Source organism: Oryctolagus cuniculus, chromosome 11, assembly GCF_964237555.1.
Source record: "Oryctolagus cuniculus chromosome 11, mOryCun1.1, whole genome shotgun sequence".
NCBI classification, from domain to species: domain Eukaryota; kingdom Metazoa; phylum Chordata; class Mammalia; order Lagomorpha; family Leporidae; genus Oryctolagus; species Oryctolagus cuniculus.
In genome coordinates, this window is record NC_091442.1 from 57016430 (window position 1) to 57037511 (window position 21082).

At 53.9% G+C, this 21082-nt stretch overlaps 1 protein-coding gene across 9 annotated transcripts in view; it reads left to right on the forward strand.

Moving 5' to 3' along the window:
* The window catches only part of HOXC4 (homeobox C4), a 36297-nt gene extending 35068 nt beyond the window's left edge, over positions 1-1229 (forward strand). For all 9 annotated transcript variants that reach the window (XM_051845591.2, XM_051845594.2, XM_051845596.2 and 6 more), the window contains one exon: positions 75-1229. In XM_051845591.2, coding sequence (XP_051701551.1) covers positions 75-430 — 356 coding nt within the window. In that variant the 3' untranslated portion in view covers positions 431-1229. The remainder of the gene's footprint in view (positions 1-74) is intronic.
* The last annotated feature ends 19853 nt before the right edge of the window (positions 1230-21082 follow it).

A 21082-nucleotide genomic window follows, 5' to 3' on the forward strand; every position in this document is an offset into this window, starting at 1 on the left:
GGGTGAGGGTGGGGGCTGGGGAGCCTGCCGCCTCTGAACCCCACTCTCTGCTTTTCCCCTCCCCTCCCCCCCAGTGAACCCCAATTATAACGGAGGGGAACCCAAGCGCTCGAGGACAGCCTACACGCGGCAGCAAGTCCTGGAATTAGAGAAAGAGTTTCATTACAACCGCTACCTGACCCGGAGGAGAAGGATCGAGATCGCCCACTCGCTGTGCCTCTCCGAGCGGCAGATCAAGATCTGGTTCCAAAACCGCCGCATGAAATGGAAGAAGGACCACCGCCTCCCCAACACCAAAGTCAGGTCAGCGCCCCCGGCCGGCGCCGCGCCCAGCGCCCTGTCGGCAGCCACCCCGGGCCCTTCTGAGGACCACTCCCAGAGCGCCACGCCGCCGGAGCAGCCGCGGGCAGAGGACATTACCAGGTTATAAAACGGCGCTCACACCCCTGCCCCCACCCCGGGCCCCCACCTCCCCTCACACACAAACTGACTCTTATTTATAGAATTTAATATATATATATATTTTGGTTCTTTTCTCGCTTCCTCCCACCTTGTCCCTTGTCAATTCCAAACAGACAAAAACAGATAAACACTCTCTCTGCCCTGTTCCCTTCCACTGTCAAGCATGTAATGTTGTCTTTAGCATGGTACCTGCTGGGTTTTTTTTTTTTTAAGGCCATTGATTGGGGGGGTATTTATTTTTTAAGGAGAAAAAAAAGCTGCAAAAATTATATATTGCAAGTGCGACGGTCTGGTTTGGGTGAATTTCAGGGGAAATGAGGAAAAGAAAAAAGGAAAAAGAGAGAGAGATTTTTAAGCCAATTCTCACCCTTCTCCTCCTTCCCCCCACTTTCCTTAGGCCTTTTGCATTGAAAATGCACCAGGGAGGTTAGTGAGGGGGAAGTCATTTTAAGGAGAACAAAGCTATGAAGTTCTTTTGTATTATTGTGGGGGGGTGGGAGGAGGGGGGAGAGACGACAGACAAAGCTGAAATGCATCTGAGGAGCCTCTCTGAGCTGCTCAGTTCCAGAGGCCAAAAGGAAAACCAAGATGAACTTTCAGTTCAGAGAGAGGGTCTGTAGGTAGGATCGCCCCCCACCCCCGTCGTGGTCGTTGTGTTTTTTGGACTGAATTTACTTGATTATTGTAAAACTTGCAATAAAGAATTTTAGTGTCGATGTGAAATGCCCCGTGATCGATAATAAACCAGTGGATGTGAATTAGTTTTACGGCAATGTCTGATGGTTTCTTTTTGTGCCCCTCCTCCTCCTCCTCTTCCTCCTTCTGGCCTGGTGCTGCCCCACCTCCTCCAGAGTTGCCTGAGTTTACTCTGAGCAAACACACAAATCTGAACTCCCAACTGTAGTCTCCCGGGTGTCCTTAGAAGCAGCAGCAAGGGGTTTTTGGGGGTAAGGGAGGTCTTGGGAGGAGAGAGGATGGGGAGGATTAAGGCTTCCCCCCTCCCCCGTCTGCGGGGAGGCCAGACCCCCTCTGGGGTACTGTCGGTGGAACTGGGGGTCCTCACTTTTCTATATTAGCCTCTGTCCTTTCTTTTTGTCTTCACTGTCCTCCCTGGGCTCTGCTGAGTGGGCCCTGCCTGATGTGCAGAGGAGTTTGGAGCCTCCAGGGCTCCTGGGGGTGAGGGCTGGGGGAGCCGGCCCCCTCCCCGACATTCCCCATCTCTTAGAAGAAGAAAGGTTTGGAGCTGGTGATTCTGAAGCAGCCAAGTGCCCTGTCAGGATGCCTTTTCTGTTTGTTTAGACTTGGGGGAAAGGGTGAAGTGGAGGCCAGCGGCCTGCGGCCTGCCAGGCCCCCCAGCACGGGCAGGCCTCACAGGCTGACTGCCTGGAGATAAGGAAAGACTTTTATCAGCGATCTGCCAGGTGTCCAGAAGACCCTCAGAGAGGGGCAGGGGCCTCCCCTTGTCTCCACAGCCTCCCAGATCCTGGCAGGACATGGGGTGGCCTACACAAGTCTCTCTCTCCCTCTCTCACTGTAAAATAAATTAATTAAATAAAATTGCTTCCTTGGGACTAAGGAGAAAAAGAAAAAAAAAAAAACTGGCCTGAATGACATGAATAATTAATTCAAGCCAAAGACTCCCAAATAATTCTGTTCCTGAACACCAGGCCCCAGACAAGGCCTGCTCAGTTTTTTACTTGTTTGTTGGGAGCAGGTGGGGGAGGGCGGTTGGGGAGCTGCTTTTCAGGCGGTTTATCCAAATTTCAGGCTGGAGGGGGCAGAGCCAGGGCGGCTGCTTCCCTTGGTTCTGGGACCAAGTTGTGCAGATCTGTTTGCTGTGCTGTGGATTTATTTCCTCTTGACCCACTGGCTGGCTGGTGTGTGCGTATGCACGTGCCTGAGTGCTGGGGGACCCCCTTGGTTCTTTAGGGGTACTTTGTGGTCCCTCAGTGGTCCCCTGGAGACAGCCCACACAGGACCAACAATTATCTGGAGCGATTTTCTGTGATCAAGTGAATGGAGGGCCAAATCAGAGGAGGGCCCCTGTCATCCCCAGCCAGTGGTGTTTGGGTGGGGAAGTAGAGGGGCAGCGGCTGCACTTGGGAAAAGGGAAAGACGGTCTGAAGGGTGCACCCTCAAGAAAAGAGGCCAAGGATGGAACAGGGTGGGGGTGAGGGGCTGAAGTCCATGCTTCCTTCCTCCCCAAGTTTGCTCATTCGAAGGACTGAGAGCGAGGAGGAGGCAGTCGCTCTATTTTATTGCTTCAGTTTCTCCCTGAACTTGCACAGGGAAAGCAGCAGCTTTAAGAGATGGGGATATTTAGTTTATTCCTCTTCTCTACTGGCATCTCATTCCCCTCCTGTGTCTCACATCCACAGAGTCATTCTCCGGGGGTCTCTGTCCATCCTGGGCTGAAATCTGTAATTTTTGACACATGAAGCAAAATCGCAATCCCTTACATTTGAGTTCTCAGAGATTTTGGCCCCTGGCCTTCACTTCCCCTGGGCTCCATTTTCTCCCCTTGGACCTGGCCACCCAGAATGGGCTCGGGCAGCCGGGGTGGGGGGCAGGGCTGGGGTGTGGGGGCAAGGGAGGCTCCCCCCAGCTCCCCCGCCTTGGTCCCTGCTGCTCTACCCACTGCTGCTGCAGCCTGGCTGGGAAGCCCAGGGCCGGGCTTTTATTGAAGTTGGGTTGAGAAGCAGGGGAAAGGCTGGGGGTGGGGGGAGGCCCCAGCCAGGTTCATGGGGAGGACAAGGCATTTTCTCTCCCAGGGTCTTTATATTCGGCAGCGCCTCTGACCTCTCCCCCACCCCCATCTCCGACCCTCCCAAGCCAGCCCTAGCTCAGCCCCTGGCCTCCAGATTAGGATGCCACCGCTTTTGTGGGGCTGGGGAGTTCTAGCCCAGAGGAAGGGGAGAGGCAGGCACTTGCATGCCTGCTGGCGCCTAGGAGGCCCTGTCTCGGCAGTGGCTAAGTCAGAAGAAGACGGGGTGACACGGTGACACGCAGCGCCGCCGGCAGCACCAGCCTTGCAAGAGAGCCCCCCAGGCCCCCAGGCCCCTGCCCTGTAAGTAGTCAGCACTCCATCTGACGAGCACAAAACTTTGAACTCTTTCTCCGGTTGTCCCAGTCTTGGGGAGGGAAGGCGGGAAACTTGAGTTGCGGATGGACAGAGGGATGGACGGAGGGGTTCTGCTTGGGGAAGATGGAGTTTCTGTGCCAGATCAGAGTACCTGGGGGAGTGAAGAAACTTGGCTCAAAGAGGAGAGCGAGCGAGCGAGCGAGCGAGTGAGCTGCGGAAAAGAACTAGGGGGCCACTGGGATTCTCTGGAGGTCTCTTGCAGCTGTTGGCGAAGTTTTCCCATAAACTTTTCCCTACAACCTGTGTTTCATCTTTCTTCCTAAGTGGACTGGGCAGATGAAAGTATAGAGACATCTTCCTCCTGCTGGCTGTCTGTGTGTGTATGTGTGTGTGTGTGTGTGTGTGTGTGTGTATGGAACAGAGGTTTTGCCTGGGCTTGGGGTTGCTCAGCTTGTCTAGGACTCGGGGGACTGACCCCAGGGGAGCCCCCCCCCCAGGCAGGCGCAGGGTGCCTCTGCAGGGTGGTGCCACCATCCTTTGCTCTGCTTTCTGGGCCACCCTGGGTAGCACAGTCATGCACTCACAAAGGCGCTTCTATGTGGCTCCCACCTTGGAGAGCCAGTGCGCAAGGGAAACGCCTCTGTTCAGGGCACCCCTCCCAAGCTCGGAACGGGAGTCTGAGGATTCTCCGTCTCCAGCGGCCACCAGAGCGGAGGGAATATTTATTACCTCTCTGGGTGTCATTACCTAAGAATACAATTTTATGAACTTCCTCATCTGTTCCTGTGATTTATCTGGATGGGCAGGGGCCCAAAAGAAACATTTGGGGGATTTGGTGGGAAGCGAAAACTCTTGCTGCCTCTGACCAATCCCTGGCAGAACTCACCACCCCGTTGCCTGCTTTTTCTGCACCGTCGTCTCCAGCCCCGGCTTAATTTCTCCCCTGCAGCGGCCCCGGCTTGCTCCAGGGATCTCAATTCCAGCTGCCCCTTGAGAAGGGAAAATGATGGGTGCCCTATTTGACCAGAGACCTAAAAGGATCCCCCGTACAGCCCTTAGATCCCGCGCGGGTCAAGGAGCTCTGATCCCTTTTTCACCCGAGGAGCAGAGAGGCTGCGCCAAGGCGAGGTTCGCGCATCTGCGCTTGGAGGCCAGAGCACCGGCTCGGGCCGGCTTTCCCGCCACTCGGCAGGGTAGGGGCTTCCTTCTCTGCGTTCTCCTGCGGCCCCGCTGAGCCCACGTCCGTGCTAACAGGGAGCGGGGCCTTTGCGGCTCCATCTCCCCCACCCCCACCCCGCTTCCCCTACCAGACAGGTCCTGAGGACTAGAATGGCAGCGATGGCCTGCCAGGAGGTTAGCCTGTGACCAGGACTGCAGTCCGATAAAGGGGAAGGAGTTATTAAGTCCAGGGCCCCTTCAACCACTTCCAGAGTCCCTAATACGCGGAGTCTGCCGGGTAAGGGGGCTGCTGCGGCTGCCTGCCGGGGCGCGAGTCAAGCCAGGGCTCCCTCCTTTCTGATCCCCCCTCTTCGCCGCATCAGAGGCTGGGGGAGGAAAGCAAACGTGAGTTTCCGGGCGGAGAAACCCTGCAAGGGAGTGCATCCCAGGCCCTGCCAAATAGCCAAACCCAGGCTTCCCCGCTCCGGGCTGCGGGCTTCCGGGGCCGCCGGGCGCCAAAGAAGGGGGCTACACGCCGCTGTCTTCCCGCGGCGGCTGGGCGCCCGGGGTCCAGCAGCTCAGGAGGCCGCCGGCGGCCCAGCTCCTCCTCCGGGGCCGCCTCCGGTTCCAAGCCGGTCCGCTCTGGGCGCGGTGTCGCCTTCAGCTGGGTCACGACCCCGGGGCTCTGGCTGCGGACAATAGGGCGCAGGGCGGAGGCCGCAGGGCTGCGTGGCCGGCGGGGCGGGTTCACAGCGCGGTGAACTCGGCTCAGCCTCGGGGGTCTCGCCCTTGGGGGTCTCAACCTCCTCCTTCCTTTCCCCTCGTCCACTTTTTTTTTTTCTTTTTCTCCACTCGTGAAAAACTGCACCAACTCTCCATGGTTCTTTGACCAGTACGGTACCCTACCACTACCACCACCAAATAAGGAGATTTTAAATTCTATTTTTTTAAAGAAGCGAGCAGGACGGGGGACCCTGTGCGTCTTTGTGGGGATGGAGAGGAGAGATCCAACTTTTATCCCAGCCTCCAAACCCACACTCCCTCCATCAAAGGGATTCCAGCCCAGAATGCCCCTCCCGCACAGCCTTGGAAAGAATTCGCTTCTTCCTCCCCTGGCCTTTGCCTCTGGGTGCCAGGTTAGGGTAAGGACCTTTATAAAGGGAAATGAGATCTCAAATCCATGGGCAGGCTGGGCTTTTGATGGGATGTGTGTGTGTGGGTGGGGGGGGGGGTGTCACTGGATTGAAGGCCCCCAAACCAGTTTGTTTCTGTTGGGGTTCTCTCTCTGTCACAGAAATGACTTGGCTCTCTCTTTTTAAAAATCTTTTTTACCTTCATCGACTTGAAAGGCAGAGCAACAGAGAAAGAGATCTTCCATCCCCTGGTTCACTCCCTAAATGCTCTCAACAGAGCATTTAGGCCAGAGCTGGGCCAGGCCTAAACCAGGAGCCTGGACAATTCCAGCCGGGTCTCCCACACGGGTGGCAGGGGCTCAACTCGGGCCGTCATCTGCTCCCTCCCAGGATGTATTAGCAGGAAGCCGGATTGGAAGGAGAGTAGCCAGGATTCGAACCACTGTCTGATCCGGGGTGCCACTGTCCCGCTGTCCCAAGCAGCGGCTTAACACACTGTGCCTCAGCCTCCCTCCCCCCCACCCCCGCGCCATTAGGCAGTAGCACTGAGCTTGCAACGTTGTGCATGTGGTGTCTTTACACTCAGCTGGAACCGATTTGGGAAGGGCGGGCTGCAGCGTGGGGCTTGAGTCCTCGCTGGAGGAACAGAGGAGAAACCGGGGCAGGTATTCAATCTTTCCGTATTTCTGCCTTCAGCACTCTCCCCTGCCCCTCCCCTGCTCTCTCTGGTCCCTGCCGGACCTGGAGCAGGTGTGCAGAGAAGGGGCCTTCCCTCACCAACTCACTTCCTCAGATGACTTCCGCCTGCCCGCGCTGGAATGTGACTGCCTCCAGCTCTGTCTTTCCTGGGCTGCTTCCGGGGTGCCGTGGCCCCATCCCCCAGCCTCTCCCCACCACCCTCTTGCAGGAACCCTATGGGACAATGCCCCCCCCCCCCCGCCTCCACCCATGCCCCTCAACTCCCTCCCACTGTAAAGGTAGAGGAAGGAGAGCCAAAAGGCCCGAGTGGCCGTCTGGGAGGGACGACGGAGGTGCAGAGCTTTGTGGCCGGCCAGCTTGGGGCCGACCTGTGCACTCCAGAGCGGCCTCGGCCAGTGGTACACAGGAGAAGGTTGTATAGCCTGTGCAGATGTTGGCTCAGGCATCTCCTGGCTTCCCCTTTATCTCTCCTCTTATGGGAGAGGCTCCCATCTCCCTGCACCTTTGTTCTCTTCCCTCTCCCCCCCTCCCCCTCCTCTTCCTCTGTTTGATCCTGCCCCCCCCCCATTGTTTCTTTAGATCTGGGAGCATCTGTTCCTGTCTGCCCCTCCCCCAGGTCCTCCTTCCCTCCTTTCCCTCCCTCCTTCCCCTTACCCCAAGCACTCATGAAAGCCCCCAAACGGAAGGCCTTTGGCCCCTGGCCCCTTCTGATGTGCCACAGTCCAAATACCTTTAGGGCCAGTCCTGGACACCCCTCCCTAACTTCCGGTTACTTTCATTTCATTCTCGCAGCTGGAGAGGGTGTTGGACTGGCACAACTGGCGTCCTGGCTCCTGGGGCCCAGTCTCTTCTCTCACTGGGATGATCATCCATTCAGTCATGGAGTCTGAGTTTGAAAGGCTTGGGGCTGTTACTTGCTCCAGTTCTCTGCTGGCATTGGGGGCTATACACTTTGGCCATCTCTTCCCAATCCGGCTCTGAGGAGTGGCCATTTCTATCCTCTCTATTTTCTTTTTCTTTTATTTTTTAAGATTTATTTTATTTATTTGAAAGAGTTACAGAGAGAGGTAGAGCCAGAGAGAAAGATCTCCCATCCTCTGGTTCACTCCCCAAATGATAGCCAGAGCTGTGCTGATCTGAAGCCAGGAACCAGGAGCTTCTTCCAGGTCTCCCATGCAGGTGCAGGGGCCCAAGGACTTGGGCAAACTTCTACTGTTTTCCTAGGCCATAGCAGAAAGCTGGATTGGAAGTGAAGCAGCCAGGACTCAAACCGACGCCCATATGCATGCCAGCAGTGCAGGTGTCAGCTTTACTTGCTATGCCACAGTGCCAGCCCCCTCTCTATTTCTTTTACCACTTGCCCTGCCGCTCCTTCCCTTGGTGACAGTCATTTTTGGAGTAATAAGAAAAGCCCTGCACACCCACCCCAGACTCCCCCATTGAAACTGGAGGACAGGCAGGAGACCCATTTTCTCTGACTTCCACAAAACGCAATGGAACGGCTCTCTCACGTCCTCCTTCTCTCCACTCGAACCCAAGGAATATATGGTCTGCAAAGTGTACGGAGAGGGTACTAATTCCCGCTCATAGGCTACCCCATTGGGTCTCAGCCCTGATAATTCAGGCCCAAGACTCTGGAACTCTCTGTGGTAGACCTGACTCTAGCAAAACCCACTTGGCATCTCCGGGCCACCAGGGTGCAATCCTCCCAAGACCCCCATTCTTTTTTTTTTTTTTTTTTTTTTTTTTTTTTTTTTGACAGGCAGAGTGGACAGTGAGAGAGAGAGACAGAGAGAAAGGTCTTCCTTTTGCCATTGGTTCACCCTCCAATGGCCGCCGCGGCCGGCGCGCTGCGGCCGGCGCACCGCGCTGATCCGATGGCAGGAGCCAGGAGCCAGGTGCTTTTCCTGGTCTCCCATGGGGTGCAGGGCCCAAGCACCTGGGCCATCCTCCACTGCACTCCCTGGCCACAGCAGAGGGCTGGCCTGGAAGAGGGGCAACCGGGACAGAATCCGGCGCCCCGACCGGGCCTAGAACCCGGTGTGCCGGCGCCGCAAGGCGGAGGATTAGCCTAGTGAGCAGTGGCACCGGCCCAAGACCCCCATTCTAGAGCTCAGGGTTGAAAATGCGTGGACAAGAGAAGCCCTGGCTCATTCGGTTCCCTCCACTCCATCTGCGCTGAGATCCAGCTCCTGCCTGGGATTCTGCCCTGTCTTTATCCTGAAAGAGCAGCAGTTGGCCAAGAATCCCAGGTTCATGCTCCTGGTGGCTGTGCTACTCGGTTTCCATGGTGACGAGAGGCAATTGCATTACCTGCTACCCCCTGCACACACACACACACACACACAGGTTGGGCAGACCTGAATCGGCTGGGAGAGCCTTACCTAAGAAAGACACGGGAGGTGGGACCCTGTATTTTGTGACAGTGTCTTTGCTGGCTAGGATGGCAGAGGGGTGACTATGGAGAGAGTGGTTCCCTCTGGTCTGTGATTTTTCCATGTTCCTTTCTCTCAGCAAACATGTTTACCAAGAGGCACATCCGCAAAGCATACATGACTACATGACACCTCATGCGAGGGCCTACACACACTCATTTTCTTCTATTCCTATGTAGGTGACTCTGCTGAAGGAGATGTGTGTTCATGTAGGGGTGAGTGACAGAGAATAACAGAGCACCCATGAAGGGTTTCTTTTTTCTTTTTTTTTAAGATCATTTATTTGAAAAGCAGAGTTATAAAGGGAGAGAGAGAAGAGGCAGACAGAGAAAGACAGGGCTCTTCCGTGTGCTGGTTCATTCCCAAAATGGTCACAGTGGCCTGGGCTAGGCTGGGCCAAGGTCAGGAGCCAGGAACTCCATCTGCACCTCCCACATGGGTGCAGGGGCCCAAGTTCTGGGTCCATCTTTTGCTGCTTTCCCAGGTGCATTATCAGGGAGCTGGATCGAAATTGGAGCAGCTGGGTCTCGAACCGGCACCCACATGGGATGCATCACAGGTGGTGACCTAACCTGCTGCGCCACAGCACGCCGGCCCCAAGAAGTGGCTTCTTGACTTATCACTGCCACTGGTGACAGAGGCGTTTGCTGTCCTCCTCCCCCATAAAATGTCCTAAAAGACTTGTTCCTTTGCGGAAGAGCAGGTGGCCCTTCCTTTGGTGCCCTTTGGTGCCCTCTGTGTCTTGACTCCTCAGGCCAAGAGTGGCTGGAGAGGAAGGAGCCAGGAGTCAGGAACTGTCTAGAAGAGCATCCTCCTCCCGGATGCAAGGCAAAGCATGGAATTGTTTACCCTCTACCCCACTACACAGCCAGGAAACAGCCAGGGCCCCAGGGACAGTTCTCGTGGCCCTGGGGGAGTAAACAGGTTAATGCGTGGAAGCACTTAGAGATTAAGGCCTGCCAGCCTGGGCGCCAGCTCTCAGCGAGTCCAGTCCATTTTGTTAGGAGCAGGCACAAGCATTGGCTTCCATGTTTACTGTGGTGCAGGCACAGCACTAGATGCATGTCTTGTTCCAGCCTCACAATTAACTCTTTGCAAGTTCTTTTGTGCCCCTGGGACAAGGGGAGGCTGGGCGAGGCTTCGGGGTATGGATGTGCTCCAGTGGCAGGGCCCAGACTCCCCTCAGAGGTGCCAGAGCCCAGTTCTTTGCTTTAGTTCTTCGCTCGTGGTGGACACAGACACCGGCTCTTAGCATGGGACTGATGTTAGCAGGGGGCAGTGGCGAGGGTGTGGGGACCGGTGGGACCGACAGTAGCTCAGGCTGTGTTTGGCCTCACCCTGGTAGGTGTTTTGTTTTGTTTTGTTTTGTTTTGTTTTGTTTTGTTTTGTTTTGTTTTACAGGCAGAGTGGACAGTGAGAGAGAGAGACAGAGAGAAAGGTCTTTCTTTTTTCCATTGGTTCACCCCCAATGGCCACCTCGGCCTGCGCGCTGCGGCTGGCGCACTGCGCTGATCCGATGGCAGGAGCCAGGTGCTTCTCCTGGTCTCCCATGAGGGTGCAGGGCCCAAGCGCTTGGGCCATCCTCCACTGCCTTCCCGGGCCACAGCAGAGAGCTGGCCTGGAAGAGGAGCAACCGGGACAGAATCCGGTGCTCCGACTGGGACTAGAACCCGGGGTGCCGGTGCACAGGCGGAGGATTAGCCTAGTGAGCCGCAGTGCCAGCCATCCTTGTAGGTTCTTGTCCTCTGCAACACCAGGGTCTAACCCAGTGCCTCTCATACTTATTTTTGTTGTTGTAGGACCCCTTGAGACATAAAAATTATTAAAATTCCAAAGTGCTTTTTGTTTATATTCAGTGTTTACCTCAGTAGAAATTAAAACTGATGGCTTTAACAATTCTTTAATAAGAATAAGAAAGATTACATGTCAACAACACAACATACTTTCTGATGGAAAGCAACTCTGTTTTCCAAAACAAAAACAATTTAGTGTCGTTATTTTGTATTTTCACAAATCTCTTGAATGGCTGTCTTAGCAGAGAAAGTTGGATTCTCCTATCTGTCTTGGCATTCAATTTGTTTTGGTTTTTGCCTTTGTTATTCTCATCTTTTTATAAATAGATTATTTGTTTTGAAGGGCAGAGTGGTAGAAAGGGAGAGACTAGAGGAAGAGTCCACTGGGTCACCCCCCGATGGCCCAGTGACCGGGAGTGGTCCATGCAGAAGCCGGGAGCCAGGCACGCTATCCTGGTCCCCACATGGGTGGCAGGGGCCCACGTACACACGCGATCATCTGCCGCCTCCCAGGCTGCACAGGAGCAGGACTGGGAGGTGGGTCTCAATGCAGCCACTTTCATGTGCGATGGGAACGGCCCAACCAGTGGCTTAACCTGCCACACCACGGCCCGCCCTCCGTGTGTTTTGATGTGGTGTTTAGTTGAAGTAGCTGAAGTACGTAGCCTCATTCAAATATATAAGCAGGGTTCGCAGAGCTCCTGGAGGGGTCTCTGGGACCCCCGGGGATTCTCGGATCACATTGGGAAAACCACTGATCTACCAACTGAGATGACCATGGGATGATTATATTGGGCACCCTCTTCACATTCTTTTTCCTTTTATTTAAAAGGCAGAGAGAAAGAGACAGCTCCCATCTGCTAGTTCACTCTCTCTCACCCCAGGGTTGGGCCAGAACCAAAACTAGGCACCAGGAATTCAATCCAGATCTCCCACATGGTGGCAGGAACCCAGTCACTTGGACCATCATCACTGCTTCCCAGTGCCTGCATTAACAGAGATCTGGAGTCAAGAGCCAGAGCCGGGAATTGAACCCAGGTACTCCCTTGTTGGATATGGGCATCTTAACCACTAGACTGAATGCCCACCCTTCTTTGAGCTCTTAAATGGTGCTTCTAACCCCCAAATCCATCATCATTTTAGTATTCCACACTGTATTCAAATTGTGTTATCTTAGGCAAGTCACTTGATTTTTCTATCCTATAGCTAGGATGGATTGATAGATAATAGATAGACAAACTGATTGATTTATAGATATAATTATGTGTGTTGTGGGTGCATTATCCATTAGATTTTACTATGAGTGTGTAGAGCATACATTACAATATAAAATAACTTTAGCATTGTTTGGGGTAGGCAACTCAGTTATTACTATTGATCTTGCTTTTCATTAGGGGAAACTGAGCCCCAGAAGGGTGACCTACTTGAAGACAGCTCCTCCAGCGGGTGGCGGGTGGGGATTCCTCCAGGCCTCCGACTCCTAGACCTGTGCTCGCCCTCTCAGGAGCCTGCTCTGCAGAGACGGGGCTGCACGGTGCACGCACAAGTAGCACATGTGCCAGGCACAGACCAGTTACAGAAGTATTTATGATACTTTCTTTTAAATACTTTTTTATAAATTTATTTATAAATAAAAATTCATTTATTTGAAAGGCAGAGAGAAAGAGAGAGAGAGAGAGAGAGAGAGGTGTATCTTCCATTCGCTGGTTCATTCCCCAGATGTTCACAACTGGGAGCAGGCAAGCTGAAGCCAGGAGTCAGGAACTCCATCTGGGTCTCCTACATGGGTGGCAAGGGTCCAAACATTTGGGCCCTCTTCCCCTGCTTTCCCAGGCAAATTAGCCCAGCGCTGGATCAGAAATGGAGCAACCAGGACTCAAACCAGCACTCATGTAAGAGGCTTAACAGAGCAGCTTAACCTGCTGCACTATAATGCCAGCCCTGAGATTTTTTTTTTTTTAAGATTTCTTTTTATTTATTTGAAAGGCAGAATGGCAGAGAGAAATAGATCTTGCATCTGCCGATTTACTCCCCAAATGACTGCAACAGCCAACTCTGGACCAGGCCAAAGCCAGGAGCCAGAAACTCCACCTGCGTCTCTCAAGTGGACGGCAGGGACCCAAGTACTTAAGCCATCATCCACTGCTTTCTCAGTCACAATAGCAGGGATTTCCACAGGAAGCAGAGCAGCCAGGATTCAAACTGTTGCTCCGATGTCAGCCTCACAGGCAGTGGCTCAACCCATTGCACTACATCACTGGCTCCACAGGTGCTATTTTATTTACTTACCTAAATATATCAATATATGAGAGGAAAAAAGTCTTATATCCCTGCATGCAAAGTCACAGCTCTGCTGAGAGGCCCAAGCACCAGCCTGCCAATGTCCTTCCTTCCTCACCAGATTCTCCATGTGTCTCTCATCCTGGGCCTGATGCTAAGGACCCTTCTCTGGCCCAGCTCTTCCCATGAGCACACAGGGCAGGCACCCCTAGGGGCAGCAGTCTGAGCCCCTTTTCTTCCCCCCTGACATCCTTTTTCAGAATCAGTGGCCTGCAAGTGTGCAACCCAGGGAGGCAAAGTAGTGTGAGCAGAGGTGTGCACACGTCTGTACAGATGCAAATGGGGAACCCTTGGGTGTGGAGGAAGCCCCACACAAATGCCAAATGGGGGGTTTTTTCATTAATCAGATCTATTCTATTCTATTCTTTCTATGGCAGTGTGAGGCCCCTGTGTATGCAGGCTCCATGGGAAGAGCCCTCTGTGGGAGGCTGGATGGCCAATCTTTCTGCTCCCAGTTGCCTTCAGCAAGTCCCCCAGTGGGAGCCTCTACTTCCTCATCTGCATAATGGGGGAAATACTTATAGTCTCGGGATGGGGGAATAGTAGAATAGGCCTGAGTGAATGTGATTCTCTTCTTTTTCTGGAAATGTCCAAATAAACAGCAGAGAGAGGAGTATAATCAAACTCCCACGCATCCAACACCTCCCCCAACAATGATCAACCCACAGCCAATCTAGTTTCGTCTATTTCCCTACCCAACACTACCTCATATATTTGGAAGCAAATCCCAGACATCATAACATTTCTTCTGTAAACAAGTCAATGGATATCCCTAAAAGATAGCCATTTTTACAATATAACCACAATATGATTATAATACCTACCCACAATTGTCTTGCAAAATTCTTTAGTTTTTAAAGAGAAAAACAAAAAACTTCTAAGAAATGCAGAGCGGCTGACTCCCCTGTGTCCACGCTCAGGGTTGATGCACATCAATAAGAGAAAATGAGAGTGGGGGGAGAAGCATGCAGTTTTCCTTTTTATTTCCATCTTAAAATCCCAGGTCATTTGCAGCTCTTCCCATCTGCTCCTTGGGCTCATTAAAAACGGGCTGAGAAGGGACCCTGGAGGTGTAGATGCAGTGGAGGTGGCCAGGGGGAGCCTCTGGCAGGCGGCAGACCTCATCGTGGACGAGCACAGGAATGGAGCCACAGGGAACCAGGCTGCTGAGGGCCTGCCCAGCCATTTGCCGCCTTTGGATTCCCTCCTTGGCCTGCCACGCATTTGAGAGCTGTCTCCAGTCTCTCTGATCCCCAAAGATGTGCAGACCAAGATACAAAAGAGAAAGCCAGAGGAAGATTGCCCAGAGGCATAGGTAAACCCACCTGCTCACACACAGGCCTTGTACAAACCCATGCAAGCAGAGACCGGTGTGAATGCACAGGTGGGTATCAGCAAAGGTGGGAAAACACAGAGAGGCGGAGCCAAACACTCACATATGCGTGAATTTACAGGATCAGGAGCTGTCCTGGAACCAAAGACAAAAGCCCAGAAGCATGTGTGGGCACTTGGGGCCATTTGTACCCACGCTCACTTAACAGGGCCAAGCTCTAGGTCTTTCTGGCTCCTTCCCGTTCATGCTATCAAGTGAGCCAAATACTGCGCTAAGTTCTGCCCCTGCCCTAAGTTCCTGGGGCCTTCCTACTGCGCCGGACAGCACAAGCTGTCTTCCAGTCCTGTCCGTCTGCAAAGGCAGGAGTAAGAGTGATGTGATGTGTGTGTGGTACCTGCCCGTGTGTCCACGTGAGCACACAGCTCTTCATCCTGACAGGGCAGCTAGGTGGGAGGGGAGGGAGGGAGGGCAATAGCTGTGTAGACTCCAAGTCCCTGCAGGCAGACAAGGGAGCGTTGCTTTGCCTGTACGGTGCGGTGGCTGTAGGTCGGAATGATTTTTCGCTGAATTGATTGACCCAAGTGGACGTTTTGGCATCTTAAAGACATGACCTGAGGGTGCTCTTGCTGGGCCTGAGTGAGGCCGTGTCAACAGTCCGAGGTTGCTTCGTGGAGTGGACTTGCCAATCAATGAGAAGAATAAAGCTGATAGGACTTGGCCAGGTCAGTGGCTCGCCAGGCCCTGCATGTGCACTGAATGATTTAGATTCAACGAGAATCCATGGAATCCAGCAGTTTAAAGGCAAATGTTATCATTTCAACCCGTTTTTGTGAGGTCTGAGGGTCGGGGACTCCATAAGGCTGGATCTGTGCCGGCATTTAGGGTAAGGAGAGGGTTGTGTGACAGTGCCCATGGAAGGATCAGCAGTGACGCAAGGCTGTGCGCACTTGCCCGAGCACCCGGGTCTGGAGCTGCCCAGCAGCAGCTCTGGGGGTGAGCACCTGGCCTGGTGGTGAAGGTACCTGTTAGGGTGCTTGCATCCCGGAGCAGAGCGCCTGGGTTTGATGCTCAGCTCCACTCCTGACTCATGCAGACCCCGAGAGGCAGCAGCGATGGCTCAACAAGTTGGGTTCTTGCCACTTGTGGGGGAGACCCGGATGGAGTTTCCATGTCTAGCTTTCCCAAGCATTGAGGGAGTGAACCAGTGGATGGAAGCTTATGTTCTCTCTCTCTCTCAAATTAAAATAGAAACAAAAAAAAACAATCTCTTTGGCAAGAAAGTACAAGTTGTCTAGGGTAACTGGGGTCATAGAGTACTAGGTTTTGAAGGAACTTGGAGCTCTGAGACTTTGAGAGTTTTTTTTTTTAAAGATTTATTTATTTACTTGAAAGTCAGAATTACACACAGAGAGGAGAGGCAGAGAGAGAGAGAGAGAGGTCTTCCATCTGCTGGTTCACTCCCATATCAGCTGCAAAGGCTGGAGCTGCGCGAATCTGAAGCCAGGAGCCAGGAGCTTCCTCCGGGTCTTCCATGTGGGTGCAGGGGCCCAAGCACTTGGGCCATCTTCTACTGCTTTCTCAGGCCATAGCAGAGAGCTGGATCAGAACTGGAGCAGCCAGGTCTTGAACCGGCACCTATATGGGATGCAGGCACTGTAGGCAGTGGCTTTACCTGCTATGCCACAGCACCAGGCCCGACTTGGAGAGTTTGGAACAACTCGCCCAAGGTCATACAGTGAGTAAGTGGCTGAGATGCGAGTAGACACGGCACCCATTCACAGGGCTGAAACAGCAGAAGCCTCATTCTGCACAGTTCTGGAGGTCCGGGCGTCAGCAGGGGGGTTCCTCCTGGCGTCTCTCTCCTAGGCTTACAGCTGCCCGTCCTCTCCTTCTGTCTCTGCGTGGTCTTCCTCCCGGGTGGGCCTGCGTCCTAACCTCTTCCCATAAGGACATCTGTCCGTATGAGCTCATTTTAACATCATTTCCTCTCTTGGGGCCCTGTCTCCAAGGACAGGCACATTCCCAGGTGCCAGATATTAGGACATAAGCATGTGAACCTTTCATTTCTTTTTTTAATTTTATTTGAAAGGTCGAGAAGGAGGATCTTCTATTCAATGGTTCACTCCCCAAATGCCCACAACAGCCAGACCTGGGTCAGACTGAAGCTAGGAGCCCAGAACTCAATCCTGATCCCCCACAGGGATCCAAGCACTCCAGCCATCACCTGCTACTTCTCCCGGCGCCCAATAGCAGAAAGCTGCATTGGAAGTGGAAGATTTGGGGCTTGAACCAGGCACTCCAAAACGGGAGGTGCGTCATGCCTGCCCCCTCCTCAACGCATGAATTTGGATGAGACGCAATTCCAACAGCAGGGCTCTGGATCCCCAGTGCTATCCTGCTCGCACCAGACTAAGTGATCTGGTGGGTTTTATTCTTGAGCCAATGCAATTCTGTTTTGTTTCTTAACGATGCAGAAGTTGTCCTTTAGAGCCAATAGGAGATTGAAAAATGTTTCCTAGAGCCAAAGCCTAATGGGAAACAGCGTGAGCTCTGGAAGGAGAACCTGCGATTAGACAGACCACCAAACGCCGGCAAAACAGAAGTTTCTAACTAGAGTCTTTGAACTGCAAAAAATGCAGTGAGGGGAACTTGACAGTCTCAGGGGGCGGGACCTGGCCTGCTCTACCCAGAGAGCACAGGTGCCTGACAGCACTCACAGCTGAAAAGCCCCTCTGTGCATAGGCATTCTGAGCTCAACCCGCCAGCAGGCAGTGAGATAAGCCCCGGACTGCTGCCGCTGTGGCCCGCAGAGTCAGTGCCTGAGACACAAGACACCGGCAGTCAGTACTGGAGCCCCAGTGTGAGTCCCAGCTGCTCCACTTCCCATCCTGCTCCCTGCTAATGCGCCTAGGAAAGCAGTGGAGGGTGGCCCACGTGTTTGTATCCCTGCATGCATGTGGGAGACCCAGATGGAGTTCCTGGCTCCTGGCTTCGGCCTGGCCCAGTCCTGGCTGTTGCAGGTAAGTAGGGAGTGAACCAGTGGATAAAGATCCTCTCTGTGTGTCTCCCTTTCTCTGTCACTCTGCCTTTCAAGTAAATAAATCTTAAAGAAAAAAAAAGAAAATATAAGGCCCATGCAGTTAAGAGCAGTGTGAAGCAGGCTAACAACATCTGAAGGTAGCAGTCCCTTCTCTCTGCGTCCGAGGGGGGCTGGGGAAGTTGGGGACAAAACAATCACCCTTACCCCTCTGCCCCACAGGCCCTGCCTGCCCTAGGAAGTGCCCTGAGGGGAGTGGGCGTGTGTTGTGCGGCAGAGACAGAGGGGAGAGGGGGTCCTAGAATTTCACAGAAACCATGCGAGCTCCTGTAGGATTACAGATCTTCGTATCTGACCGACATGTGCCAAGAGGTGCCCGGCTGGGACAGGGCCTGGCTCCTATGACGGTTGCTTCCTGTGCTCCTGCCATGGAAAGCAAGCTTGGCTTCTGGAGTCTGGAGGGAGCAATTCCAAAAGTATCCAGCTGGGGCCGGCTTTGTGGCGCAGCCTGGACTTGCGACAGCAGCATCCCATACAGGAGTGTCGGTTCAAGTCCCAGCTGCTCCACTTCCAATCCAGCTCTCTGCTGTGGCCTGGGAAAGCAGCAGAAGATGGCCCGAGCGCTTGGGCCTCTGCACCCACTCAGGAGACCAGGCTGGAATTCCCTGGCCCAGCCCTGGCTGCTACCACTATTTGGGGAGTGAACAAGCAAATGGAAGGTTGTCTCTCTCTCTCCCCTCCCCCCTTTCAAATGAATAAATATTTAAAACAACTGACGCCCAGAGAAAGCCAGCTTCCCTGGGGCACTGGGAAGAATTTTGATTTTGGGATCTGATACCGGGGTTCTGGTTTCCGAGCCTCAGTTTCCCTTCCTTCGCTGTGAACTGCCTCTGTGAGGTTATCACTAAGATCTTTCCAGCTCCCAGACTCTAAGCAAAAACTGGAGGATGCTGGGGGCAGGGAGGAGGAATACTCTTTGTAGCAAATCAAATGATGGACTATGTGTCTCTGTGAACCAAACCAGGCACAGAAAACTCTCCATCTTCATTCCAGAGTTGGTGGGGGGTGGGGAGTGGGGGTGTTCGCACTGGTGTCTCCTCATTTGACAACTCAACCTCTTCCACGAGCCCCCTGCAGGCTCACCATGGGGAGCTGATTCCCTAAAGGACCCCGGCCCTGCTGGGAGAGAGGCCGAGAGGAGCCGAGACCGGGAGGGAGGATGGGGCTGGTGTCTGTAGGGTGCCGGCAGCCAGGTGAACACAGAGAATCAGCGCAGCAGAATAAAGGGATCCCATTGCGTCGCTTCCATCGGAAGGTGCGGGATGAGCCTTTCGCAGTCAGGGCTCCTGGGAAGGCTGTTCCCCCTCCCCGAAGACCCTGCTGCCGAAATACCTTGGGCTGGCCATTAGAGTACACCCTTCTGTAGATCACATCCTTTCAAGTACAAGAGCACCACGGGGGCGCTTCATCAAATAAGGATGCGATCAGGAGAGCAGGTGCGCAGGCCGGGCCGCTCGGGAGATAAGGGGCCCTGAAGATTCAGCTCCGGCTCCTTCTCAGCTTCACACGCCGAGCCTCGGCGGAACTGTTGAGTCTGCTTGAGCAAGCAGGGATGCAAGGAGCCCTCTGGAACCAGACGCCTGCCATTGGGGGACGTTTCTAGGCGGGAAAGGGTGGGGAGGGACGTCGTGCTGAAAAGTCAGGGACTCCTAGTGACAGGGAATTCAGGGAGGTGAAGATTCTGACAATGTCCAAGCACACGGCCAGCCACGGCAGAAGCGAGAGGCGAGGCGCCTGTGGCGCGCCCTCCATATGGCCACAGGATAGACAAGAATCCATTTCATACCCGTGGTTTCTGCTCTCCATAAAGCATGATTTGGAAGTGTTAAAAATCCAGAGTGCAGCAGGGTGAGCCACCACTTGTTACTCTGGCATCGGCTACCGCACTTCCAATCCAGCCCCCTGCTCATGTGCTGGGGGTAGGCAAGGCCTGAGTGCCTGGGCCCCTGTCACCCACGTGGGAGCCTTGAATGGAGTTTCTGGCTCTTGGTTTCGGCCAGGCCCAGCCCTGGCTGTCATCATTCGGGGAGTAAACGAGTGGATGGAAGATTTTCTCTCTCTCCTCTGTGTGTGTCCAGGGTTCATAGCTGGTCAAACGACCTTGGGCAGATGACTTAATCTTTCTGAAAATCCATTTCCTCATCAAATTCAGCATGAAGCACGCAGCATATAGTCATCTTCCGGAAATGGAAACTGCTACAGTTATGATATGGAGGGGGCTTTGGGACCCTAAGAACTGGAACTCAGTCGTGGAATGAATGACTTGGGGGATGAAGAAAGTGCGCCCGCCACCCTCTTCCTGCCTTTGCCAGTGCCGGGGAGACCTTCACGTGACTTCCCCAGGTGCCCACTTGAGTGACTGTCACTCAGACTGTCACCTTGTTAGCACAAGTCAGAAGCCCCGACTCTGAGCCTCATGCCGAATCACCTGGCCTGGCAGCGCAGAGTCTCCAACTCAGTTTTACCTTTCAAGGTCTGGCATTGAAAGAAGGAAGGGTCTTGTACCCCTCCAAGCAGGCCCAGAAACCTTCGGTTTGGGGTAAGGTTAGCTTGACGCATGGGCAAGCTGGCTGGGCGGCTGCTCCAGATCATGCCAGAAGGAACCATCTTGGCTCTAGCTTAGATCGAGGCACCTTGCCATAATGGGTCTGGGGTTGCATCACCGCAGCCATTTCTCTCCATTTAGGCAATGACCCCTGGAAACCCTACCGAAGTGCCCACTGTGGCCTGGGCGGTGTGCATGGCCACACACTGCTAACCTGGAAGGCTGCCTGGTCTCGTAGCAGGGGCTCAGGACAAGTAGAGTCTGTTAGGACTGGGCTTTGTATTACATTTCTCTTATTTTCATCTTATTTGAAAATCAGAGAGAGCGAGAGGGAGGGAGGGAGAGAGAGAGAGAGAGAGAGAGAGCACTTCCATCCATTGGTTCACTCCTCAAAGAGCATCAGCAGCCAGGACGGGGCCACACCAAAGTCAGGAGCTTGGAATCCAATCTGAGACTCCCGCGTGTGCCACGTGCCACCTCCCACCGCACGGCAGTAGGAAACCAGCAGAGCCAGGACCAGTGTCCAAGCACCCGGACATGGGGTGTGGGTGTCCAAGCAGAGGTGTCTTCACGTCTCTCCCATGCCAGGACTGGGGTTATTAAAGGCACACGCCTCTTCCTTCCAGGAGGCCCGCAGTAGAATGTATGCACTACAGGAAGACATGGGGGTGGCAAAAGAGGATGGGCCAGCAAGTGGGGATGGGACCCACCTGTGGCTTAGGCAGCTAAGAAGTAGGTTCACTTCTAACTGCCAGTTCTCATTGATATTGACTCTCTGGCTCTTGTACCTTCCAGCCCACATGCGCTTACTCCTAGCGGGGAGTTAGGTGCTGGGGCAGAGAGGTGGAGACTGTCCTAGTGTCTGGGGATTCTGAGCAGCCACATGCGGGCCAAGCAGCTGGTCTCCAACCAAGACAGCAGCCCCAGGCCTCTGCTCCGGGTTGAAGTCAAGCAAAAGAGTGCTTAAGAGCAGGCCCTGTGGACGACTGGGAGGCCAGAGGGTTA